The sequence below is a fragment of the Meriones unguiculatus genome, chromosome 5 (assembly GCF_030254825.1).
Source record: "Meriones unguiculatus strain TT.TT164.6M chromosome 5, Bangor_MerUng_6.1, whole genome shotgun sequence".
Lineage (NCBI taxonomy): Eukaryota > Metazoa > Chordata > Mammalia > Rodentia > Muridae > Meriones > Meriones unguiculatus.
Window position 1 is genome coordinate 13931517 of NC_083353.1, and position 27282 is coordinate 13958798.

The 27282-nt window shown below is 47.7% G+C and overlaps 1 protein-coding gene across 2 annotated transcripts in view; it reads right to left on the reverse strand.

The window, feature by feature from the left end:
* Reep1 (receptor accessory protein 1) overlaps positions 1 to 27282 on the reverse strand; it is a 91173-nt gene that overhangs the window by 23734 nt on the left and 40157 nt on the right. For both annotated transcript variants that reach the window (XM_021660871.2, XM_060383550.1), the window contains exons 2-5: positions 17223 to 17295; positions 11510 to 11586; positions 8569 to 8689; positions 3872 to 3985 (exon numbers count right to left, since the gene is read on the reverse strand). In XM_021660871.2, the coding sequence (XP_021516546.1) occupies positions 3872 to 3985; positions 8569 to 8689; positions 11510 to 11586; positions 17223 to 17295 (385 nt within the window). The remainder of the gene's footprint in view (positions 1 to 3871; positions 3986 to 8568; positions 8690 to 11509; positions 11587 to 17222; positions 17296 to 27282) is intronic.

Genomic DNA, 27282 nt, shown 5'->3' on the forward strand with positions numbered 1-27282 from the left:
TATGCAGAGGTTAGAGGTCAACTTTTTATTTATTTATTCATTATTTTATGTATATAAGTGCTCGTTTTCATGCACATCAGAAGGGGGAATCAGATCTCATAAATGGTTGTGAGCCACCATATTGTTGCTTGGAATTGAACTCAGGACCTCTGAAAGAGCAGACAGTGCTCTTAACCTCTGAGCCATCTCTTCAACCCCTGAGAGGTCAACTTTTCAACAGTCTGTCCTTTCCTTCCTTCCTTCCTTCCTTCCTTCCTTCCTTCCTTCCTTCCTTCCTTCCTTCCTTCCCTCCCTCCCTCCCTCCCTCCCTCTCTCCCTCCTTCCTTCCTTCCTTCCTTCCTTCCTTCCTTCCTTCCTTCCTCTCCCTCTCCCTCTCTCTCTCTCTCTCTCTCTCTCTCTCTCTCTCTCTTTCCTTCTACTATGGGGATTCCAGGATCAAACTCGGGTCATCATAAGCTCAGCAGTGAAAGCCTTGACCCACTGAGCCATCCTGCCGGGTTTATAAAGATTTCCATACTTCATGAAGATAAAAACATCCTCCACAAGTGTTAAGTTAGGTAAGGTGCTTACAGATCAATATTATTTTTAGAATTTTTTTATGGGTGTAGATGTTTTGCCTCCACAGATATGCATAAGATCTGTGTACCCCTGAGGCCAGAGCAGGGTGCTGGATCCCTTGGGACTGGAGTCACAGACACAGGTAAGCTGTTGTGTGTGTGTGCTGGGAACTGAACCCCGGTCCTCTGGAAGAGGTGTTCTTAACTGCTGAGCCATAATGTGGTCAAAAGATCTTTCATTCTTCCATCTAAAGCTCTGCAGTATCCACAGGGCCATGGAAAGATGGAAAAAGAGCACTAGGAAGAGAGGACCAGTTCCTGCCAAGTGAGCTGGTAGAGGAATTTGCAAGCCCATGTAGCAATGACTAATGTTGCACAATGATGTCTTCTTGGTCCACATGCAGGGGCACACTCTTCCACACACATCCACACACACTCACACATACCAAATGCTTACATATACACAAACACATATACACACACTCTCACATACAAACATGCATACACACATACATACACACACAGCTCTTCTCATCTTCCAGGTTAGTATTCTACGGTGTTATACTTGCATCACGGGAGAAATATAAAAAGAAGCTGTTTTAGCCTCAGTCACCCACGTTTTCTGCTGTGGATGGGACTCGGGCAGTGACCCAGCCAAAGTTAAAGGTTCACAGTCGTCTGGGGACTTGTTAAGAATGGGGATCCACGGGCTCACTGCCTGAGTTCTGATTCAGCACTACTAAACACCAAAACTCGAAGCCTCCGAGGTGGCCGAGGTGTGAAAGCCAGCTTTGGACCCACTGGTGAGTGACCTTCTGACACAGTTGGGTGCTGTCTGCTGTTGCTATGGAAACCACTGATGTAGACCTGGGCCTGACTGGATTTTTTTATTTTATTATTATTATTATTATTATTATTATCATTAAGCACATATCTGTTTCAAAAAAATAGAGGACATTATTTTTGAAGGGGAAGATGCATTCTTTCTCCCTAGATATTTGTATTTAGTGAGAAAAATCAAGGGTTCCACAAAGCAGAAAGATGCTTTCATTTGAAACCACTGGGCAGAAGGGGAAGTTCTTTCCCACATGAACCTAAATGGAAGGAACTGACAAGCAGTTATTTCCTGACACAAGTTCCAGGCCACTGGGAGCACCCTTCAGGTTCTAGCTGAGGTAAGACACCCTGCTGGAGGAGTCTGGGGCTCATGGGCCTTCTTGGTAGTGGGGGGTGAGGGATGGCTAGCCAGTAAGGCGGCAAGGCTCTGGAGGCCCCGGCTTGAGGCCTCTGGAAGTTGCCGACGCCTCAGGGCTGAGGAACTGGGTGAGCTATGCTGACAAACACACCACATGTACTCTGCCTGCAGAAAGACAAGGCAGAGAAGATGCAGGAGGGAGGGAGGGACTGAGAGATGGTTTCTGTCACGGTGTGCTGCAGGGCTGGCCCAATGAATTTAGGGCTTGGTGGACTGTTCTCTTTTCTTTCATTTAAAAATTTGAACCCAAGAGGCTTGCATCACAGATGGAAGGTTCCTGCGCTTCACTGATGTTTGTAAACCTGAGGGATCTCAGGGACCAAGACAGAGTTTTCTTTCTAAAGATGCTATCTGGGACCTGTCACTATAACAGTTCCTATCACACCAAGGAGGCCAGGGGTCCTGTGGGTACTGGAGTGACACGTCCCCACAGGTCTGTGCATTGGCTGCGCCTTGTCTTAACCAGAATCCTCCCTTCAGTTTCTCCTCCCCTTCTCCCCCGCCTCTGTAGCACTCCTCCACTTCAGGCAACAGGAACTTTGCTTTCTTTAAAAAGGAAAACAAAATGGTGTTATTGTTTAAGGTTGGCTCTCACTCTGTAGCCCCAGCTGGTATGGAACTTGATATGTAGACCAACCAGGCTGCCCTTGAACTCACAGTGATCCACCTGCCTCTGCCTCCAATGTGCTGGGATTAAAGGTACCACTACTGGTAGAAGGAACTTTTGAAACAACCACTCAGCTGAGCTTTCTCCAACAAACGCTCTGGGCATGCTCTTCCTTATTTTCTGGCCCAGGACATTCACCTTGGATCCCTGTGGCCCTCAGGGTGCTCCATCCTGCCACCTACTCAAAGCACAGGAATACCAAGGTCTGTGTCCGTCAGCCTCTCCCAAACCTACCCAGAGCTCTATCACATCTGACCCCAAACCCAGGCGTCACCGTCCAGGAATGAGCACCTCTCCTTTGCTCGATGGCTCACCTCTCAGCCGGAGGGTTTAATGAAGAGTGGAGTGACTGCCAGCTGAAGACCTCCAGCCTGTGTCTGGATCCCGGGAAGGGAACGCTAGAGAGAGCTGATGAGTTTACCCTAAGAGAAGATGTCTGACTTCTTCAGTTGTTCAGGTCTGTGGGCATAGCAGTCCACACAGTAACAAAGTGTCATGTGAGAAGAAACTAGGAAGGACATGAGAGGGATTTTTTTCCCAGAGGCTGGATGAAAAAAGGGAAAGAAGTAAGGGCTGCGTCACCACTGTCCACCAGTCCTGCTTGTTTGGAACCACCTCCGCTTTACCATGCCGTGATACCCATCACCATCATGCTCTGCACTGTCACCTTTAAACTCACTCCAAGACACTGCATCCCTCCCCAGGAAGTGCTGGACCGCGCGGAGGCTATCTGCATGCCTGGATGGTCTCCGTCTGTACCTGGCCGCTTTGGGTTTAGATGACTGTGCTAGTGCATCTTGGGAAACAGAACAGCGATGCCTTTTCCTTCCCCCTTTCCCTGCTTAGTTCCTCCTCAGTTTCAGGTAGGTTAGAGTGTTTTTTTCCTCCAAGATTTATTTTATTTTTAATTACATGCATGTTTGTGCACGTGCACATGAGTGTGGGAACCCACTGGGGTCTGAAGAAGGTACCAAATCCCCTCTTGGAGCTGGAGAAGCAGACAGTTGTGAGCCACCTCCCTGTGCTGGGACCCAACTCCAGTCCTCCGCAAGAGCAGCATGTCCTCTTAACTGCTGAGCCGTCTGTCTGGCCCCGGTGAGAGGGTTTTAACTTGCGCTTCACAGGGAGTTTCACAGGCTTTGGGAAACGCTTCTCATCACACATATTTGTGTGTGTGCATTTGCATGTATACGAGAGACAAGAATGCTCTGGAGGCAAAAGTCACCATCTTTCCCCAGCATACTTTTAAAGAGACCTTCAGAGATAAATATAAGGAGCTGCCAATTGGCCTTTAGTCTATTCTGTGCCATTTACATAGGTGACAGGCAGGGTAATGAGGGGGATAGAGATGTCTGCTGGCCATGATAGTCAGGACCCAGCATGGTACTGTACCTTGGAGGCAGCCATCACAGCTGCTGTGGCCGCCACGTTCAAGCCCCGCTTCCCAAAGTGCACAAGGGCATCATAACTTCGATCTTTCGCTTGGACCAGGCAGTCATCGATTTCCTGTCAGAGAAGAAGCAGAGCAGGCAAGTTCAAATACATGTCTGCTCATCCTCTCTCCCCAAGCAATGGTCTTGGCAGCTTGCTTCATGGCTGACTCCCAGTGGAGTGTCTGTAACATCAGAGACACTTTGAACATGTGTTCATAGATAGGAGGGTGGTTCAAAGGGGAATTCTGAATAAGCAAACACATAATAACCCATGGACCCAAGGCCTGGGTTATCGCTAAAGTTCCTCTAAGGTTCAGGGCTGCAGACAATCCTGCCTTCCCCTGAGAAGCTGCTCCACAAAATATAGAATCCTGCGTGACGAAATGCCAGGAACGGAGCTTCAAACTCACACCTCAGCTAATTGGTGGCAAAACTTGGGGTTTATTTTGTTTGGTTTTATTCTATTTCTTAAAGATGTATTTTATGTGTATGAGTGTTTTGCCTGCATGTATGTATTGCGTCATGTGCATACAGAGCCTGTGGATGTCAAAGAGGGTGTCAGAGCCCCTGAAACTATAGTTACAGATAGTTGCGAGCCACCACCTGAGTGCTAGAAACAGAACTCAGGTCCTCTGGAAGAGCTCATAAGTGCTGAGCCATCTCTCTGGGCCCTCTTTGCAGTTTTCTCTTCCAGAAAAGGACAATAACGATGACGCTTCACTGGTGGTAAGAGTTAACAAGGCCGGCACTTTGGCTACCACATGTGATAGCTTCCATTGTCTTCATCTCCAAGACAGGTGATGAGAACCTTGTAATTCTCCAGTTCTGTGATTCTAAGATGTTGCTATCAGGCATTATTTTTGTGGATAAGGGACATCATTTTAACAGACGCGGAAACAAAATAAATTAAAGCCTTCTGGAGTCACACAACAAGGGAAAGGCAAGGTGGAAAACTGCACTCAGTTTTCTGACCAAAGCCAAGTGCAATCTGTTTCTTTTGATTCTGGGTCATCTCTGGTATATTCTTTTTATTTCCTTGTTTTGTGCTTTTCATTGTTCTGAGCAGGTGGGTGTTTGGTAAGGCACAGTGGTTTGTTTTAAAGTGCAGTAAGCTATGTGGCTGAGGCTAGTGAGTTTCCTTTGCTCTGAGATGGGGGTGGGGGGAGGTGGGGAGTCCTTGTTCACAGTCCTCAGGAGGGCCCAGCCTCTGTGATCCAGCAGACTAAAGGAGTGATCCTTGGCAGGTCTGAAGAAACACCACTTTCCTGCAACGGACAGGATAAAGCTTCAAGGAAAATGTAACATTTGGGGCAAAGGAGAGTGGGATTTGGAAACCGAGTCAGGAGCTATCTAGTTTCCTAGCCCACCTCTGTGAGACGGGAGGGCCTGTGGGCGTGGTTCCGAAGGGGCTGGGCAGGGCTGTCTACAGCTGCCCAGTTGCCCTGTCACCCGTAGCCTTCCCGAACAGGAAGTCTGAAGCCCTGGACTTGAGGAAGTGGGGCTTCCCGCCGGGCTCTGTGTTTAGTCATTGTCCCGGTGCTGTGAGAGGATACTTGACCACCGATGCGGGAGGGATTTTATTTTGAGGGCTTGAGATGGCGGAGCCCGTCATGGTGGACAAGACATGGTGGTGGGAGCTGCTCAAAGCCACAGTGGTGGCGGGCGCACGTGGCAGCTGTTCCTTACGGGGCACAACCAGGAAACAACCAGGAAACAGAGCTCTCGGTCCACAGCCCCAGGGGCAGAGATAAACCTGAATTCCTGCCCCACAAGCCGTATTTGATTCTTAGGCCCCGAATCCAAAAGTTTCCACAGCCTCCCAAAACAGCACCGCCGGGGGGGGGGGGGGAGGGGGAGAGAGAAGGAGGGGACCAGCTCCTCAAACACAACAGCCGGTGGGGATAGTTCACATTAAAGACGCAACAGGTGCCTGTTTTACTTTAAAGGACTCTACTACGAAATCCGGTTAGAAAAATAATGTAATCAACGAATTCTGCACCGTTGGAATCACCTAACCTGAGTAATCCCCCTCTCAGGGATTCATGAAGCTAAAAGAAGGAAGCGAATGAATCCCATGTGTGGTGCTCAGTGCAGAATTACCTGTGACAGGAAGAAGACAGGAATAATCTCAGTATTTAGAAGGAAACAGTCTGTCACGATGGGTCATCGGAAAGACCATGCAGCTGTGGGTTACAGTCATGTTTATGATTCCAGGATACAAATGACTCTCTGCTTGGAGATTCGTTCCTATTTATTTATTTACTTACTTAGCATGTGTGCTATGTGCATGTGTGGGGGAGGATGTGTGCACTCATGCATGTACTTGGGTGTCTCCCTCTATTGCACTCTACTTCTAAAAATATTTGAAATTTAGTTATTGAGTATGTGTGGATGTGTGCATGTGTGAGTGTGCGTGCACGTGTGCATGTGTGTGTGACTGTGTGTGTAAGAGGTGAGTGCACAGGCCACGGTGCGTGTGTGGAAGTCAGAATACACCTTCAGGAGTGGGTTCTCTCTGTCTCTTATCTGGGTTCAGGGGCTTAAACTCAGATTGTCAGGTTTGCAGCTAGCACAGTTATACTATGGGCCGTTTAACTGGCATTCTGCCTTAGTCTTCTGAGACAAGGTCTCTCATCGGGCCTGAAGCTCACCATTCAGCTAGACTAGCTGACACTGAGCCCCTGGCATCTGCTTGTTTTTCCTGGCCCCTCCTCACTCTCCTGGTGTTACAGGCTGGGGTTACAGGCACACACCATGCCTGTCTTTTATATGCTGCTGGGGACATGAAGACAGGTCCTCATGCTTGCACAGCACTGAGCCATCTTCTTGGTTACAAATATTTCACTTATATTAAGATTTATTTTCTTATTTAGAGACAGGATCTCAAATAACTCGGGCTGGCCTGGGAGACACTGTGTCTCTTAAAATGACCTTTGAACTTCTGCCTCCGACTTCTGAGTGCTGGGATTACAGGTGTGCCACCAGGCCTGGTTTTGGACAGTATCGGATGTTAAACCCTGGGCTCTGTGTGTGCGGGGCAAGCATTCCGCCAGCTGAGACATCTCCCCAGCCCTCAGTATTAAGTTTTTGCTTATCGATTTGTTTCTGAGATGATCTTCTTGTACTGTCTGCACTGGTCTTGAACTCCTTGGCTCTATAGACTTTCCTCTCTTGTTCTTGCAAAGGTCTGGGACTGTGTGTGTGTGCCATGGTCCCCAGCTTAATTTTGACAACAATTAAAAAAGAGTCTACAAAAAAATGGTAAAGAGTGTATGTAGATATTGTTATAATTTTTTTAAAAAAGGTTAAATTTGGAAAAAAAAAGTTCATTCATTCATTCATTCATTCTTTGAGACAAGCACCTGTATGTTCCCGACGTCCTGAAACTCACTATGTAGACCACGCTTGTTGGCCTTTAACTTGTGTCAGAAAATCCACCTGCTTCTTTCTTCTGAGTACTGGAACTGGACATATGTGATCTTTGGGGAGTTAAATTATTAATCTTTTTATTTTTTAATTTATGAAAACATTTTATCAATAATGATAAATAACATCTTTATATGATTTCACTGCTTTTTTTTTTGAGACATAATCTCACTTTGTAGCTCAAACTTCTAATCTTCCAGCCTAAGCCTCTTGAGAGCTAAGAATGGAGGTGTGAGCCGCCACGTCCAGCTGCTATGTCTAAACATGTACAGATTTTCACTTTCCATACCATCCCCCAGACAGGGTTTCTCTGTGTAGTCTGGCTGTCCTAGAATTCACTCTGAAGACCAGGCTGGCCTTGAACTCAGAGATCTACCTGCCTCTGCCTCCTGAGTGTTGGGATTAAAGGCATGCACAGCCACCACTCAGGTAAACACATACTTTTTTAAATGAAGAGATTACTTTCATATTTCCTTGTCAACAATATTGTCATTGTTGTATTAAGAATACGACCTATGGGCTGCGGACATAGGCCAGTAGTAGAACATTTGCCTAGCATTCTCGAGGCCGTGAGCCAATCTTTAGCACCACAATAAAGAAGAAATGTTACTACTGATTGTGTGTGTTAGATGTATGTGTATATGTTCACATGTCTATGTGTGTCTATGTGTGTGTGTGTGTGTGTGTGGTGCCTGCAGGGGTCAGAAAAGGATGCAGGAATGACAGATGTTTGTAAGCTACCACGTGAGCGATGGGAAGAGCCCAGGACTTCTGTAAGAGCAACAAGTGCTCTTAACTACTGAGTCATCTCTCCAGCCCAAAGAATACTGAATTCTATCAAAACATCTATTGAAATGACTACAGATTTTGAACCATTCAGATATTGCTGTACTATCCACGATAGTAAGATGGAACTAATCCAGATGCTTACCAGTGGATGAATGAATGAATGAATGGTATATATACATAATGGAAAATTACTTTTTTTACTCAAAATAATAAGGAATGATAACCTTTATAAGCAAAATGGATCACAACGGAGGACACTGGGTAAAGTGATATATATATATATATGGCCTATTAAAGGAAACAGCTTACCTGCTGAGGTAAAGAAGAACCACAGGGGGTCTCTTGAAAAAAAAAAAAAAAAAAAAAAAACAACAACCCACAAACCACAATCCTTTCTACACAGGACTCTGATTTTCCCTTGCTAGGAGCAGTATCAATTACCTTTTCTTTTGAAGACAGTGTGGGATGGACAAACTTCCTGTACAGGAGGCTGGATCCTTTTGTGTAGGGCGACAGCAGCCAGGCTACAAATGCTATTTTTAGTTCATAATAGAATGGAAACCTGGAAAAATAAGAAAGTAGACTTTCCATTAGGTTCTCAGCAACACTGCCTAAGGCCCATAAAAAAGACTGCGGCTGGCATGAATGCTTTCCACCCCACATACAGACGACAGAGTCCCGGGTTCCTCACCCTCCTGTGGAAGGTGCGTGTGCACACATGCACATGCGCACACCCAAGACCTCTCCCTGAAAGCCAACTCATGTGTTTGCTTTTTGTTTTGTTTCTGTTTCTCAAGAAAAGCAGGAAGGCAGGTTCGCTCCAGCAATGACAGCACGGCCTTGCCTGGCAGCAGCTGGCAGTCTCTGCAGGGCTATGCTTACTGTGGTTGGCATGTGGCTCCAGATGCAGCTGGCAGGGTCTGCTCACTGGCCAGGGAGAGGAGCCCAACTCCTATCAAACAGGAGAATCCTACCGATTCTACTCAACTCAGTGGCGGGCACAGAGATCTCAATCTTTTTTGTGTGCCAAAAGAAAGAAGGGTGTGATAACATACCATCGTGGACTCCTATATACCCTTAGGTCCATTTACTCACTCATCCCAGAAACCTGGACCCCTGCCATATTACATAAGGCACTGTGTGTGTGTGTGTGTGTGTGTGTGTGTGTTGGGGGGGCATGGCAAAAAAGATCCCTGCAATTCTGGAGCTGCTGGAAAGATACAAGATGCTGGCATCTTGGGCTGAGGAGGTAGTGAAGTCAGGGAAATGCTTGCTTTGCAAGTGTGATGGATCTACAGATGCCACAAAGAAAGAAAAAGCCAGATGTTGTAACATGTACTTGCAATTCTAGCATGGGAGAGGCAGAGACAGACAGAGGTTAGCCAGTTTAGCCTGCTTGATGAGTCACAGGCCACTGAGACCCTGCATCAAAGAAGAAGAAGAGGAGGAGTAGGAGGAGGACGAAGAGGAAGAAGAAATAAGAGGAAGAAGAAAGAAGAAAAGGAAGAGGAAGAGAAAGAAGAGGAAGAAGAGGAAGAGAAAGAAGAGGAAGAGGAAGAAGAGGAAGAGGAAGAGGAAGAGGAAGTATAATAATTCTAAAATGTACTGTCCAGGTCTGACTTTGGGCCTGTGCTGTATATAAGATGCAGTATATAAGTTCAAACTGGCCCTTTTAGAGTAAAGAGCTTTTCTTCTCCAGAATGGAAATATCTGTCAACCCCCTTAAATATAAACAGGACACTATTTATTATTCAACGTCTTTGAGAGAAGCCTGTATATCAATGCAAATAATAGTTTTAATTGCACCAGAAATAGCTGTATTAATTTCTTTTGGGGGTAGAGGATTAAGACAAAGTCACACGTAGCATAGGCTGGTCTTGGACTTGATCTGCCTCTACCTCCCAAGGGCTGAGATTAAAGATGTGTGTTTAGCAGGTTTGTTGCTTATAAGTGAAAAAAGCCAAACAACTCAATGTCCATCAAAGGGATATTAGGTGGGGCTCAGTGGCTAAGAGTGCTGCTGCAGAGGACCTGAATGTGGTTTCCAGCACCGCTTTAGGCCACTCTCAACCACCTGTGACCCCAGCTCCCCCAGGAACCTGCACGCGTATGCACGTACTCACTCTCCCAAGACCTGCACACAATTAAAGATAAGAGAGATCTTTGAATTTTTACAAAGGAACACTTATTAAATAAGCTATACTTTAGCTGGACCATGAAATACTATACGGCCATTGTAAACTAAGTAGATATATTTATGAAAGTATTTCTAAAATGAATTCAATAAGCAAACAGAACTGTTATGTCTAATATTATTTTAAAAAAGAGCGACAAAACTATATAAGCACCACACACCTGAAATTCCAGTCCTCGGGAGCCTGAGGGAGGGCATGTGAGTGGGACATTGTCTCCTGGGGTACAAGCTGCGGTACAAGGTTGGTGCCCCACACTGATCCCCAGGATGCACACAGAAGTGGAGGGGATAACTGACTCTACAGATGCTAACTTCAACATGTGTACCATGGCACGCTCATACTCACAGATATCACATAGTTGTCATACGCGGCACACACGTACACACAGAGACGAATACATTAAACATAAAAATGTCTGTACAAGTGTGTGTTAACATGCCAACAATTTCGGTTTTGGTTTTGGTTTTTTGAGACAGATTCTCTCTCTGTAGTCTTGGCTGTCCTGGAACCCAGGATGGCTTCAAACTCACTGAGATCTGCCTGCCTCTGCCTTAAGCGTACTACAATTAAAGGCAAGTGCCATCATGCCTGGCACCAAAAATGCTTAAAGAGGACATACAAGTGTGAAGAGTGGTTAGGGGTTAGGAGAGAAATGTGTCTTTTTTTTTTTTTAATTTTCTTTTTCCTTTTGCTTTTTCAAAACAGAGTTTCTCTGTGTAGCCTTGGGTGTCCTGGGCTGATTCTGTAGACCAGGCTGGTCTCCACCTGCCTCTGCCTCTCTGAGTGCTGCGATTACAGATGCGAGCCACCGTGCCCTGCTTGAAACATGGCATTTTACTTGCATGCTTTTCTTGTCTTGTGGTGCTGGGCTGAGCGCAGGACCTCATGCATTCAGCACTGGCTTCACCCCCGAGCTACAGGCTCAGCCCCTTCCACTGCATATCCATCCCTGCAGGAACTCTGCCTGTGTCCTAGCCACATCCCCAGTGCCTTAAACAGCCCTGGCTCTTAGGGAGCTGGTCAAAGCCATCAACTTGAATAACATATGGAGCACTGTATTAAAAATGCTCCAGTTAACATCCCTGGTCCTGCTCCTCTGGCCCAAGGAAGGGCTGAGGTCCTTTCCCACCTCTCCCCACTGTGGGCAAAGCTGCGCTGTGAAATGCCCCCATCCCTGGAGCGCTTACCAGCAAAGGAAGATATCTGTAAACGTCTCTGCTGTGGTGAAGAGGGCAAATATGATCCAGTACATCATCCATTTGACCTGTCGAGGGAGAGCAGAGTCGACAGACAAGGTCATGGCTGCCAGTGCCAAGGTAGTGGATACTGAGGCAGGTCCAGGCATGCCCCCTGCACCTGCCGTACCCTCCCCAGACTTCCCTAACTCGGGTGAGGTCTGCCCCACAGCTTCATGCTGAGAGCAAACGGGCTGTTTCACAATCAGAGGAGGATTCCAAGCAAAACCCTTGGGGAATCATAGATTTAACCCAGGTTAGTTGTGCCTGAGGCCCAAAAGCTAGGGAAGGAACTTGAGCCTGACTAGCTGCAAGTTCAAGAGGGGAGAACCTCAGAGAAGGGAAGCCAAGCAGAGGAACACCCCCAAAACTGACACCATAAGCTGTCTCCAGCATCTTGGCTGGAATCCCAGTGCTCAGGATTCTGAGGCAGGAGGATCATGAGGTCAGCCTGGACTACAGAGCAAGAATCTTTCACAAAAAGAAAAAAAAGCTCTTGGCTGGACCTTGAACTGGAAAGGACCAAAGTAAGATCTCAAACAGGGACTTCAACATGTATAAAAATGAAATTTTAAAAAGATGAAGTATCAGGAAAACTTGCAAAAGACTGAGGGTCCTGTGGATGCCAGCGGTCCAGCAGAGTTCCAAATTATCCTGGTCTTCAGGTATCCTAATTTTTTAACATTGTTGGCTAGTTTACAGCCTCATAGGTTATAGAAAACTCATCTCAATAAAAACAGTTTCCATTAGGATGCAAATCAATTCTGTCCCTGGGAGGCACACCTGAACTTTCCCTCACTCCAACCCAAAGAATCAATTTACTATTAGTTAACAGATTAATTCCAACAGTTTCAGTTTTGAGAGTGTGTCTCAGTCATTAGCGACTTCCCAAGGATGGTGGGTGCTACATAGTTAATAGGGACTGGTTATTAAGGAAATTGGGATGGGAGGGTCATCCAACAACTGTAATCATATGCATCCTTAAGGAGAGAATTCTTCCCAGCTCTGTGTGTGTGTTCGTGTGTGGTCCTTTGGAGGACTACTCAGAGATGCAAAACTGCTGGTTCCAAAGAAGGGGTGTGTTCTCGGGGTTGGGTGGGGCAGCTTCCTGAGCTACAAAGGCAGGAAAAGAGACTCTCTCTCCAGAGAAACAGCCCTGCCTGTGAAGTCTAATAAGGTAAGCTGTTGCTGGGTGCGGTGGCGCACACCTGTAGCCCCAGCACTTAGGAGGCAGAGGCAGGCAGATCTCTGTGAGACCGAGGCCAGCCTGGTCTACAGAGTGAGTCCAGGACAGCCAAGGCCACACACAGAGAAACCATCTTGAAAAACCAAAAAAATGAAAAGTATGTTGTGTTATGCTGGGCAGCTCATGGTGACTCATTACAGTAACAATAATCTGATACTTGTATGAAAACTTTAAAATAATAACAAAAGAATATAAAAATGAGAGTACGGCCACAAGAGTTACTCAGCATTATAAATACTAGTTACTGTCAAAGTCTTCAAATTTTGCATTATCCTGGGCTAAAGAGCTAGCTCAGCCATTAAGCTAAGCCTGTTCTTCCAGAGGACCTAGGTTCAATTCCCAGCAACTACATGGTGGCTCTCAACTTTCTGTCACTCCAGTCCCAGGGATTTGATGACCTTTTCTGGCCACCGAGGGTGCTTCTTGCACATGGTGCACTTATGGACAAGCAGGCAAAACACCCACACCTGTAAAATAAATAAATCTGCATTATCCAATAACCTATGTTTTTGTACATATTTTATAAATTATGGATAATAAATATAATCTCAAATGTAACCAACTTAAAATAATAAATATTTTTAAAAGCTAGTCCCGGTTCCTTGACTCATCTCAGGGAAATGGTGTGAAGCGGCTCTCAGGGAGGGGCTGGAGGGAAGGGCTCGGGACCACAGCGGTCCTAAGAATGAGGGCACAGTCACCAGCTGGGCACGAGAATTACTGGACCTGGATAGGAAGGAGAGGCTGGAGTCACAGGAAAGTCCCAGGCTTTTTCCTGGACAAAGGGGCTCTGAGGTGCCGGAGCGGAGAACCCTCAGAAGAGAAGCGTCCTCAGGAAGTTCCCTAGACTGAAATAGAAGCCATTTCTTGGTGGACCCGGGGTTGGGAAGAGCAGGGATCTGGTGTGCGTTTGGGGATAGAAAATACTGGGAGAAAGCAATGGGACTGGGGTGATTTTGGTGGCAAAGTAGAAACCCAGTGCAATGGAAACTCCATGGACTCTACAAGAGTGACCCTAGCAAGACTCCTAGTAGCGGGGGCCACAGAGTCTGAACAGGCCATCTTCTGTAACCAGACAAGGCCTCAAGTGGAGGGATTGGAACACCAACCCAGCCATGAAACCTTCAACCCTCAGTTTGTCCTAAGAGTGTTCTGGGGCCAGAGCCCAGCAGAGCCATCATCAAAGAGACCAGAGGGACTTCAACCAGCAACTGACCGGAGCAGATACAGAGTCCCACAGCCAAACAGCCGGAGCTCAGGGAGTCCTCCGAAGGAGGGGGAGGAGGGATCTAAGGAAACAAAATAGGCTGTGACTCATGGGAACTTGAGAGATCAGGGAACCTGTAGGGAGCCTAAGTCCTCTGCATATGTTATGACTGAGCAGCTTTGTGATTTTTGTGGGGATCCTAACAGTGGAGCAGGGGCTGTCCCTGGCTCTTTCGTCTGCCTATGGGACTCTTTTCTTCCTCCTGGGTTGCTCTGTCTAGCCTTGATGTAATAGTATGTGCCTTGTCTTATTGTAGCTTGTCATGCAGTGTTTGGTTGATATCCCTGGGGAGGCAGAGGGGAGAAAGGCTAGGGGGAGGCTGGAGGCAGGGGAGGAAGGCGAAACTGGTTGAGATGTAATATTTAAGAGAATAAAATGGAAAAGAGAAGAAAAAGACATTTTCTAGGTCCTATGGCCTGTGGCCATATCTAAGGGAGACCGTCTTGATTGTTAATTAACGTAGGAGGGCTCAGCCCACTGAAGGAAATACCGTTCCCAGGACAAGTGGGATTGGACTTTATAAGGAAGCTAGCTGAGCAGGAGCCTGTGAGCCATCAAAACAGCGTTCTCGTGGTTTCTGCTATACTTCCTCAGCCGGCTGAATTCCTTGGTTAGAGGCACTGCTGCGTGACTAGCAAGCAGGCCTGCCTTTAAGATCCTGCTTTAGTTCCTGCCCTTGCTTCTCTCAATGATGGACAGGGACCAAAGTGTAAGCCAAATTCTTTTTTTCTGCAAAACTGCTTTCAGTCAAAGTGTTTTCTTTTTTAGAAATTTAAGATTTACTTTTATTTTTTTTAATTCTTCTTTGTCTCTGTCTCTGTCTCTCTCTCTGTGTGTGTGTGTGTGTGTGTGTGTGTGTGTAACAATTGTGTTTTGGTGCCTTCAGAAAAAGGCATCAGAACTGGAATTACAGGTGTTGGGAGCCATTAAGTCCAGGTGCTGGGAACTGAGCCCAGGTCCTCTGGAGAAACAAGTGCTCGTAACCACGGAGCCATCTCTCTAGCCCTAGTCAAAGCATTTCATCACAGCAACAGAAATAAAACCAAACAGACTGCAAGACACAAGCATATTAGCAGTGTAGGAGCATGTGTGATGCTCACAATGCTGAGTATGCTAGAGGAGGTGTTTGCGAGTATTAGGACATTGAACATATGTGACTGTGTGTATGTGTGTGTGTGTGTGTGTGTGTGTGTGTGTGTGAGAGAGAGAGAGAGAGAGAGAGAGAGAGAGCGTATAAGAACAGAGGAAGGGGGCAGGTCCCCCTGGTACTACTCAGCTCTGTCTCCCAATGCCATTTTTACCTAGAAACCTTCTAAACTTAACTGCCAACTGTCCCCCATGGGGAAAGTGTGCACACGCCAACCAACACAAACAGCTGTTCTGCTTGTCAGTTAGTTTCCACTCTAAATTAATGAATTGCCATTCTGGCCATACACCAGGCCCCTGTGAGTTTAGTCAGCACATAACAATTTACCAGGGTTTGATCTTTCCCAGTTGGCTCAGCCCTGCTTTGCAGAGGACCAGCCTTGCAGTCCAGAGACCTCAGTGAGGCCTCCGTCCTGGCACAGCTGCTGAGCACCACAGGTGGGAAGGGGTCAGGAGGGGTAGGGCTGGAAGAAGCTGCCTATGGCTTTAGCCCCGGCTGTGTCAGTTGAGAACCAGGAGCCTCTGTGTTTGCGACTCCCCAGCTATTTATAGCATGCACACCTCGCTGTCCTCACACATACCAGGGATAGGCCTCCAGAAGTTACCCGTTCCGGGTCCCCTGCTAGGAGCAGCTGAAGCAAGCAGTTCTGGGAAACTGGGAGAAAGGGGGCTGAGCTTCGGCTGAAGTCAACCTGGAGGTGTCCATCAGAAAGACTTCTTGGGAAATCCATGAAAATAATGGCTTTCAAGATAGCTCTGAATTAATTCATACTTTTCAAAGACTCTACTTCTGTGTGTGTGTGTGTGTGTGTGTGTGCGCGCGCGCGCGCATGCACGCGCACAAATGTTTTCGTGGGCTTGTGCATGCAGGTGCTTGAAGAGGTCAGAAAAGGGTGGCAGATCTCCTAAGTTAAAGTTACAGGTGGTTGTGAGCCTCCTAAAATGGGTGCTGGGATCTGAACCAGGGTCTCTGTAAGAGCAGCAAGGACTCAACCACAGAGCCGTCTCTTCAGGCCTTGAATTATTTATTTATTTATTTGTTTGTTTATTTATTTATTACCTACATCCCAGGATGAGCAGAGATAATGCTGGGAGCACTGAACATCAATGATTGCAATCCTCTAAAGAGCGAGTCCTCCCTACCCAAACTTGAAAAGCAGCATCTTCCAAGGGGAAGAGGAAGTGACTGCCACCACCCTGCTGTTCAGATGATGACCTGAGGCTCTTGGAGGTTAAAACCCTTGCCCAGCATATACACTGCACCAATGAATTTTCAGACCTAGGACTTGGCAGCTCAGTCCCTTTACGACAAAACCCACATCCTTTGCACTTTGACCAGGCTAGTGCCCTACAAGGGAAAGGACACTCACGTCTCATCCTTCACTCGGCATGTCTTGGTCAATGGGGTGGCTTAATAGGAGGTAGCTGGGATCACCAGGAGTGGTGCTGGGGGCACCCAAATCGCTCAACAGTAGTTAGGGCAATCCTCCAACCAGGGAAGCCTCCCCAGCCCACTGCCATGTGCTCATGTCTCTGCAAAGTGCTGCAGAGAGACGACTGCGAGCACCTCCAACCTCACAGAGCTCACAGAGCTCACAGAGCAGCAAGGCTCACACTGCAGGTGTTGGAAGGTAGGCTGGAAGAGGGTCAGAACCGAGAGCTGGGACACAGCCCGCTCGGAGGGCTCCTCAGACACGGGCACCTTCTCTCAATGTGGGCTTCAGGCCTTCCCAGATGAGGAAACCGAGGCTGGCAGAGAGGAAGTCACCCGCGGCACCCGGCTTCTAGTTCCAGATAAATTTCCTCTCGTACCTCTCGGCTTTCCTCACTTCAACACTTAGGGCCTAGACAGGGGACAGTTTTGGATGGGGACAGAGCTTCTGAGAAGTCACTTGAGAAGAAGGGTGATGAGGGCTTCCTCCTGCCGACAGGACCCACAGCAAGGCCACGCCTCCCTCTACTCCTTCACCCATCAGCCCCGCCCCCAACTGAGAGGCTCTACTCACGTATTCTTTAATGTCCTTGGACTTCACGGCCTTGTAGGAATAATACGCAGGATAAAGGGTGCCGAATATAAGCCTGGAGAGGGGAGACAGAGGGAGAAGGGGAGATGTGAGCTCACCCGTCCTGACTGACAGCATTGCACATCATCAGCTCCGGGGGGCTGGTCTCCCCTGAAGCTCTCCTGCTCACTGCTAGGTTGTTCTTAGAGACACCTTGTCCCGAGACAGCCACCCACCCACTTCCACCTTGGCCTGGGCAGCCAAGGAGCTGTGCAAGGAGCTGGCCCCCTTCCGCAGCTCTGCAAAGCCAGTAATCATCGGATTTGACCTCAGCATCTCGCAGCCAGCGTAAGCTTTTAGAGCCACAGATCTAATCAGGTCAGCCTCTCCTCTCATCAGCATCCGTCCACTCTGCCTTCCCTTGCTGCTCACTTCAGATGCAAGTAAATAGTTCGCCAGTTGGCTCATTGTGTCTCAGCCCTCACCAGGGTAAGTTTTTAATGCCCAGACCTGCAACTGAGCTCTATCAGCCAGGGGACGCTCTACTCCCTCATTCTTCCTACCTTACCTTTGTCAGCACTGCTTTCTTCTGGAATCTTCCCTGTCCATCTTTTTCATTATTAATACCTACTCATGTATCAGATCCCAACCTCCACGATTCCCTGGACACCCCCCTGACCAGCAGCCTAGGTCAACCCTCCCCAACAAACTCTCAGCATCGTGTACGTATTGTCAGGGTGTTCTGTCACTGCTCCTTAGTGTTTTGGCTGAGAGCCCTCCCACCAGTGAACTATAAATGGCCCGAGGGCTGAGAACACTTTTTTAGGGAGAGGAGGCACAGAGCTTCATTACTTGGTTCAGGCTGACCTCACCGGAAGATTTCCTTGGCTCAGCCTCCTGAGCACTGGAATTGCAGGCAGGCAACACTATGCCCGAGAACAGGTGGTTTTAAAATAACTATTCATTTGTGTATGTATTCAAATGGGTGTGCCATGACACACATGTGTAAATCGGAGGACAACTTGTGGGAGTCAGTATTTTCCTTCCCAGGGATTGAACTCAGGTCCTCAGGCTTGGCAGCAGGCACCTTCACACACTGAGCCATCTCACCAGCCCAATATATGCTTAGGCTTTTGAGACAAAGTCTCCCTATGTAGCCCTGACTGGCCTGCAAGTTTCTACGTGGACCAGGCTGGCCTCAGAGTCACAGAGTTCTGTTGCTTCTGCCGCCTGAGTTCTGGGATTATGGTGTGCACCACCACACAGCCCAACAGACATTTTAAAATGAACAAACGGAATGTCAGACCTAGAAGTGCTTCATACTTTTGCTCAAATGACAAAGCCATTGCAATTGTCACCTCAGTGCAAACTGGCTGGGTACAAGAGCCACAGAGTCTCAGGTGTTTCAGGAACTGGCTACCGCAGACAGAACTTGGGGGTGCATTTAAGAAACCCGCCTTTTTAGAAAGGATACCATGTGGAGGATACCCAAAGTCAATGCCCATTAGGCATTTAGAAGTCATACAGAGAAGAGATGCAATTAACCAAGAGGGGGCAGCTTTATCAGGAAAACTGTGGCTGGGGGACAACAATGTATATGGAAAAACAGAAGTAACAGAACCAGGCCAGGTGTGTGTGTGTGTGTGTGTGTGTGTGTGTGTGTGTGCGCGCGCCTGGGTCAGGTACTTTACAAACCTTATATATCTTCGACCTCTCTGGCCAAGGAACCCCCACCCAATGCACATAGGGCCCCAGTCTCAGAGAGGTTGGCCTCCTGCTTTGCCATTAAAGAATAGTAAAGCAGGGGCTAGACCCAGGTAAACTGGCCCCTTCCAAGCCTTATTTCCTGTCACCATTGGCTAAGATGAGAGGCATAATAAACCAGGAAGGCAAGAAAGAGGGACAAAAGAAGGCTGGAAGGGAGAGGAAGAGGAAGGATGGCAGGAGTAAGGAGTAAGGAGGGAGGGAATTTAAGAAGGAGAAGACAAGGCTGGGCATGGTGGTGATCTGGGCATGGTGGTGATCTGGGCATGGTAGTAATCTGGCATGGTGGTGATCTGGCATGGTGGTGATCTGGAATGGTGGGTGATGCTGGGCATGGTGGTAATGACCAGACTGACCTTGAACTCACGGAGATCTGTCTGTCTCTACCCTGACAGCTGGGATTAAAGGCATGCAACCACCATGCCTAGCCTATAAATATGATTTTTTTTTAAAAAAAAAAGAAGGTGGACCAAGGAGTGTGTATCCTGCCTGAGGGGCCCCAGGTCTAGGTACAGGTGACCCTATGGAGGAAGCCTCCTCAGCTACTCTGTCCCTATCTTGGCCTGTCCCACACTCAAGCATCCTTGGGTATCAGAGGGTGCTTCCTTCCTAGCTGAGGCCTTCTCTGGCCTTGTAACTGCTCCCACAGCCCTGAGATCAGGCTCCTCTGCCTGTCTGCCCACAGTATCACAGCTTCCTACATTCTCTCCTCCCTGCTCTTATCCAAAGTACTTCGGCAGTCTCTTCAGGGTCTGTCTCTCCCACAGAGAGGATGCTCCTCAGAGCCAGGGCCGTGCCTGCTTTATCTGTAGTTGAGCCCTGTTCTTGGCATGGAAGGGAGTGCCCAGTAAATATGTGTTCACAGTGTGAAGTTTAGACAGTGGAGACATCAAGCCAGCCTCTTCCAGGGCATAGCTGTGGCCCTGCACCAAGGTCTGGGCAGCGAGGTGCGCCCCAGACAGCACCGGGCTGAATCAGCAAAGCCCTAGGCGCAATGCCAGCAATTCTGAGGAAATAAGCATGCCGCTCCCTGGGCACAGATGCCATGGTTGTTATCCATGTCTGTCAGGCTGGTTTCCAGCCCTTGTTCAGAGGCAACATATAAACAGTGGAATTGGATCCAGGGGCCTCCTGAGTGGTACTGCTGTGAACTCCAGTGAGCTGTAACACCCTCTAAGTGGCTGGAGCTGGAAAGCTCAAGGGGCACCTAGCCAGGGAGGCCTGGGCTCCTACAGTGACTTAGGACATGATCAGGGAACCAGCACCCCCAGCCTGGGACACTTGACAACAGAGGGGGCCCTCCACAGACACCTACATCTGAGTCTCTACAGACTCAAGAATATTTCACCTCCCCAGAGAAGATTAAAACGGCTCGTTCTCAGGAAGTCATGAATAAAGCAGGCCCATGCCAAAGGGGTTTGGCATTTATGTCTGTTTACACCATGAACTATTCTGAGATTTAAGCAGGGAGAATGCCAGGGGGACAAACCCCGGGGCCTCACACCAGCCGAGGGCCCTACCACTGAGCTCCATACAGTCCGCCCCTTATGTCTGCTGTGACCAAACGCCTCCTGACAGGCCGGCTTCCAGTGAGTCCCCCTGGACCCCAGCCTCACAGCTGCCCCTCCCTGAGCTTCTGATTGAAGTCCGCAGGTGGCCGGCAGTCCTTACCCTCCAGGCGGCTCTTTCTGCTGCCTGACTCTTAGTGCCACACCTCTGAACTCTGCGAGCATTTTCTTTCCCTCCACGGAACCCTTTAAGATCCATCTCAAAGATGCCACTTCAGGGAAACCTGGGCGCCTCTCCTCAGAAGATGCCACTTCAGGGAAACCTGGGCGCCTCTCCTCAGAAGATGCCACTTCAGGGAAACCTGGGCGCCTCTCCTCAGAAGATGCCACTTCAGGGAAACCTGGGCGCCTCTCCCTCAGAAGCTTCTCCACACTCCAGTTTTGTTCCTTTTTTGAGACAGCATCTTATGTTGCCAAGACCTAAACTCTGATGCTAAGGATGACCCTGACTGACCTCCTGATCTTCCTGCTTCTACCTCCTGACTGCTGGCAGTGTTGGCTTGCATCCCCTGACTGTTTATGTGGTGCTGGATAAACTCAGGGCTTCATGAATGCTATTTGAGCTCTCTAATCACTGAGCAATGTCCTCAGTCTGGATACTCTTTTAAAAAAATCTTTTCTTTTACATAGGGTCTTGTGTAGCCCAGACAGGCCTTGAACTTGCTACATAGTAGCCAAATGTAGTCTTGACTTCCTGCTCCCCCTGCCTCCACTTCTCAGGGGCTGGGATTACAGACGTGTGTCACCATGCTCGGCTTGATTCTATGGACTTTTCTGTATATATAGGCCATATTTTATAATTAAAGAATTACCTCCTTGTCCCGCCCAACGTCATGTGCCTCCCAACGTCATGTGCTTTTGTTTGTAATAGCCCATCCAATTCTGTGCTGCCCATAGACACCTGGGTTTGTGGTCATTTGTTGAAGCTCGGTCTACCTACCAGGGACCACACCTCCCTCTCAGCTGTCCATCGCTCCTCAGCCAGGGGTGGGGAGTCATGAGTCCCTCCCCACTGGCTGCTGGAACGTTGACTGGCTTGATCTCACGCCAGCCTCGAGCAGGAAACCAGGTGCTTTGAGTTCAGGCGTGAGGCATGTCCAGAGGGCACTGTTTGCTCCGATCCTCCCTAATCTCTAGCTCTTACAATCCCCTTCCCACTTCCACTCTGGTCTGAGAGCTTTGGAGGAGAGAATGTGACACTGATGTTCTAGTTGTCAGCTCTTAGCTGTGTTCTTTAACGATTTACTTGTTTTGATTTTATTTGTGTAACTGTGTGTGTTCATGTGCACTGCTCATGTGATGGTGCCTGCGGCTGCCAGAAGAGGGAGCAGATCGGTTGGGGCTGGAGTTATGGATGGTTGTGAGCCACTGTGTGGGTGCTGAGACCTGAACCCTGGTCTTCTGCAAGAGTAGTTAGTTCTCTTAACAGCTGAGCCATGGCTCCAGCCCCAGAAACACTTAGATTTTTGAGACAGGGTCTATATGCATTTTCTGGTCTGGCCTCAAAGTCATGATCCTCTTATCTGGTAGCATTCAGGAAGCAGAGGGAGCCAGAGAGAAGCCCAGAACAAAAGACGAGTCTCGGGGACATCCTCACCTAGACCTACGTCTTCCACCAAGGTCCCACCCAAAGATGCAACAAGTCATAAATCTATCAGTGGATTGACTGATTGACCAGGTCAGAGCCTTCACAACCCCTTTGCTTCTCAATGAGCAGCTCCACTTGCTGGTGAGCCTAGCTCTCAGCACATAAAGCATTTCATTCGCAGAGGCACCTCATATCCACACCACGTGGACATTGTGTGACAGTGCACAGCATCCTCCGAGATGTGATGTGAAACCACTTGGCAGTGCTGTACCGATTTCTACCTCTTCCCGCAAGCATGAGCATTGTAGAACGATAGCATCACACAGAAACTTGTGCCAGTCTGATGGATGTGAAATGGTGTCCTTGTTAACATCTCCCCAAACACATGTTCATCAAACTTTTAAGTCTCTTGCTCAAGGGATCTTCTTAGTTGGCCTGCTCACAGCCCTCTATAATATATATAGTCACCTTTCTAGTGATTGTTAAGGAATTCTAAATTATGAATATACATCTTTCCTTCACAGTGTGCATTGCAAATGCCTTCCCTACCACCAACTCTAATAACTTGGCCTGCAATGTCTTTTGTTATTCAGACATTGGGCACTTTATACAGACATCTACACTGATCTTTGACATTTGTTTTGGTGTATTTTTAAGAAGGGCTGATCACCTTTTCTTATAAAAGTTTTAAACTTTTCAGGCTGGACAAATGCTTGCTATACAAGACAAGGATCAAGTCTGGATGCCCAGCACCATCTAACAAGCTGGGCACGGGGGCTGGGGAGTTGGCTTGACAGTTTAGGATTCGTACAGCTCTTGCAGAGGACCTGAGCTCAGTTCCCGGACCCCCACAGGCAGCTCACGGCTTCTCTAACTGTAGCTCTAGAGGATCTGAGGCATTCACTGTCACTTGAACTCACATGCGTATACCCACACCCCACATACACTTAACAAAAAAATTTAAATCCTAAAAAAAGACTAACGCTGGATATGGCAGTGAACACCTATAATTCAACTGCTGAAGAGGCAGAAGCATGAGGATAGCTGGATCAGAAAGCTTCAGGTCTACTGAGAGTCTCTATGTCAAAAAAATGAGGTGGAGAGGGCCAGAGGGGACCTCTGGGCACCACATGCACACACGTACCCACACGTGCAAACATGCAAACACGTACACATGCAAATGTGTGCAAACACGAAAACATGCAAACACATGCACACACATAACTATGCATGCACACGCAAACATTTTAAACGTTTGCTTTTCCATTACTAGATTTTAACTCATTTGGAATTTATTTTCTATGGGACATGAATTGGGATTCAATGTTACTCTTTCCTGCTTGGATCTCAGCTGTCTCTAGCACATTTGCTGAACTCTTCCCCATTGCGGTACGGTGCTGCCCTGTCAAAGGTAAAGTTTCTGAAATGTTAGAGTATTATTTTTCAGCTCTCTAGTTGAGTCTACGGTCTAACATGGTACCTTGATAATAACCATGGACTTGATAAACAAAGCTTTAGAATAAATCCTGATAGTCTTAAAACTTTCCTGGCTATTCTTAGCTCTTCACTTTACTTTCTTTTTAAAAAAAACATAATTTATTTGTCTTTTATGAGCATTGATTGATTGATGTTTTATCTGCATATATGTCTGTGTGAGATTGTCCCTGAAATTGGAGTTGGAGTTACAGACATGTAAGCTGCCATGGGGGTGCTAGGAATTGAACCCAGGTGCTCTTAAGAGCAGCCAAGGTTCTTAAGTGCTGGGCCATCTCCTTAGCCTGATTCTCTGTTCTTTGTTTCTTTGTTTTTGTTTATATGTATGTATATATATACATATATATATATATATATATATATGCTTACATTTGTTTGAGACAAAGTCTCATATAACCCAGACTGGCCTGGAAACTAACTTTTTATCCTCTTTCCTCCACCTCTATGTACTGGGATTACAGGTATGAGCCACTAGTGTGTGTGTGTGTGTGTGTGTGTGTGTGTGTATCTAAGTAGGTCTAAGTCATAAAGCTAGATAGGAAGGGAACTATGAGAGGAAAATGGTCTGAAGAGGAGAGGAGGAAAAGAAGACAACAGAATGCATATGACATGAAAGAGAAATGGGCCTATTCTGGGAGAGCAAAAGGAAGGCTAAAGGGGTTGGGGAAGAGAGAAGGAGATCAACAAAATTAAAAAAAAAAAAAGTATGAGGTGCTACAGAGAAACCATTGGTTTGAAGTGTCATCCAAAAATGCAAAACAAACACAAAAACTTTGTGTGAATTCATACTCATAGTGAGCTGTGTGCACACCTCCAAAACTGGAGAAAGCTGACTTGACGTCAGCCTCCATACTGAGATATCATGACATAGTGACATCAGGAGGGCCAGGTGTGACCCAGCAAAGACTCACAAAAACCATGACACACCTCACTATCTGTGAGTCCCGAGAGTCTCAGCTACGGCATGTGACCGAGATGCTCCTGTGAAGGCCCGGCTTTCCCAGCCCTCCACAGGGAACCCCCCTCGCTCACGATGGGCTCCAGAAGCCACTGGCTGCTCAGTCTGAGCACAGTGCTTCAGGTTCCCACAGCACAGAAAGCCACGGGGGCCCCGGTTGCCATGGTCCCAACTCTCAGGCTTCTGCTTACCCATGAAGACCTTCCCACAGGCTGAGCGAGGAAACAGACTCAGCAGGCCTGGCTCCCTTGCGCATTTGCCTCTTGAGAGGTTTAGTTGTTGAGTGTTTGGTACACAGGAGAAACTATGTCAACTTATCACCAAACAGAATTTCTAACCTTCACTGAAGTAAGGCATTACTGGTTTTCTCATAAGACAGGTGAAGGAACTAAGAGTTAGTGAGTTTAAATAATTTAGATTCACAATTAGGCAGGGTGCCAGCTCTAGCCCAGGTCGGTGTGCCTCTCCTGCCCACCCCCTCACCACCCTCCTGTCTCCACACTATACAGTGAAGGTCTGAGTGCTCCCCAAGTGAAGGAAGGAGGAGGAGGAAAAGGGGGAGTGTGGGTCTGGAGACAGAGCTCAGTGGCTATGAGCACTGAGGACATAGGTTTGCTCTCCGGCACCCACACCACGTGGCTGACAACCTGGAACTGGTTTGATGAGATCTGACATCCTCTTCTGGCCTCCTCTGGCCCCTGCACTTATGTGAGTACATAGACACACACACACACACACACACACATCCAGACAAATCCACACAAGTAAATCTTAGAAATCAGAGAGAATGTTGCCAACTATCTTTTTCCTACTGTATTGCCTAACACTGTCTTCTTTGGCCCTGCGTTAAACACTGATTTCCTGGCACTGTTCAGCGGTATGACTACAGGGTCTATGCACACGAAGGGTCACCCAAGTGGGCCGCTTTCTCAGCCTGAGCTGATCTCGCCAGATCAGAGAGAGGGTGCGTCCTTCTTGCTCACCATGGAGTGTGCTTCTGCCAGCCGATGTCTGGAGTCCTCCTTCTCCCAAGGGTTCCAACTGCCTGCCCCTCTCTGCAGGTCTTTACCAGCTGACAGACACACGACTCCCTAGGCTAACCCTAGCTCTGCAGTCCGGCCCCTCTGATCTGGGTGACAACCCCTAAGCTGCTATGATGACCGGGGTTCCTTTCCCATCTACAAAGGGAAACTCCGGCTTCGGGGTGACGGGTCTGCTGAGACCTGCCCCCAGCCCTGTGAGAGTGAACCCCAGGCCTCTCACATCCAGAGCATGTGCAGCCTCTCTGAACACAGAGGGAGTACTGCCCAGAGCTCTGTGCACTGTGTCTAAACGGGAAAAGGAAAAAAAAAAACAACAACAAAAAAAACCACCACATCCACATTTAAATTAGATTATGGAAATGTTCTCAAACCAATTTAGGAAAACACAAGACCGAAAAAGTCTCCTGTAGCAGGAAACCAGCATTCTTTAAACTCTTAATTCATGCTGTTAAACTCTATAATCCCACCCACTCAACTCCTGCTCAAAGTTCTGAATCTTTTTCTGTTTTTGTTTTGAAATCTAAATTGTAGGGGGGGGGGGTCTATTCATAAGATGCTTGCTTGTTTGTGAGCAGAAGGAGGCTGGGCTTGGATGGCAGGCCCGGGTTTGAATCCAGCTCCACCTGTAACTAGCTATGAGACTGGAAACTTGTCTCTTAACTATTCTGCATCCGTTTCCTTGACTACAACGGGCAAAAACAATGGCTTACAGCAGCCACTGTGCAAACGGTAAAGACTTACTACCCCAGACAAATAGCATCTGACCCACAACCGCTCAGAAATAGTAACTTCAAATGCCAATTCTTTTAACGGCAAAACCCTTGTCATTCAGTAATTAACTAATACTGGGAAAAGGTGCAGCAGGTGAAACCACTTGTCCCCCAAGCCTGACAACGTGAGTTCCATCCCTGGATATCACATCCAAAGCTGGATATGGTGGTGTGTGTGCAGTCCCAGCAGGCCTCCTGTGAGATGGGTGAGAGGCACAAGAGCCAGGTAGCCTATAGCACACAGGAAGGAAGAGTTATCCTTTAGCTAGGTGTGCTGGTGCACGCCTTTAAACCCAGCACTCAGGGAGGCAGAGGCAGGTGGATCCTTGTGAGTTCGAGGCCAGCCTGGTCTACAAAGTGAGTCCAGGACAGCCAAGACTACACAGAGAAACCCTGTCTCAAAAAAACAAAAACAACAAAAAAAGTTATCCTTTAATCTTCATGGCACACACACACACACACACACACACACACACACACACACCTGTAAAAATAAACACACAATGTTTAAAAAAAAAGCAGGGGGAAGAAAAATTAATCAATTACTGTATATCCTCGGTCTCCTGGTAGGATCCAGCAAACAGATAATTACATAAATAACTGATTAATAAAAACCAGCATGGTGAGTCCTGCCAGTTCTGTTTTTGTTGTTTGTTTAGCTTTTTAGACAGGGTCTCATGTTGTAGCCCAGGCTGGTCTGGAGCTCACGGTGAAGCCCAGGTTGGCTGTGAATTCACAGTAGCGCTCCAGTGTTGGCCACTTGAGTGCTGGGATTACAAAAATGAGTCTCCACACTCTCCTGGGTCTATATGGAAGAAAAAAACCATATTCTTTTTGAGTGATAGCTCCATGGCTGCTGAGATCCCAGACCATTTCCC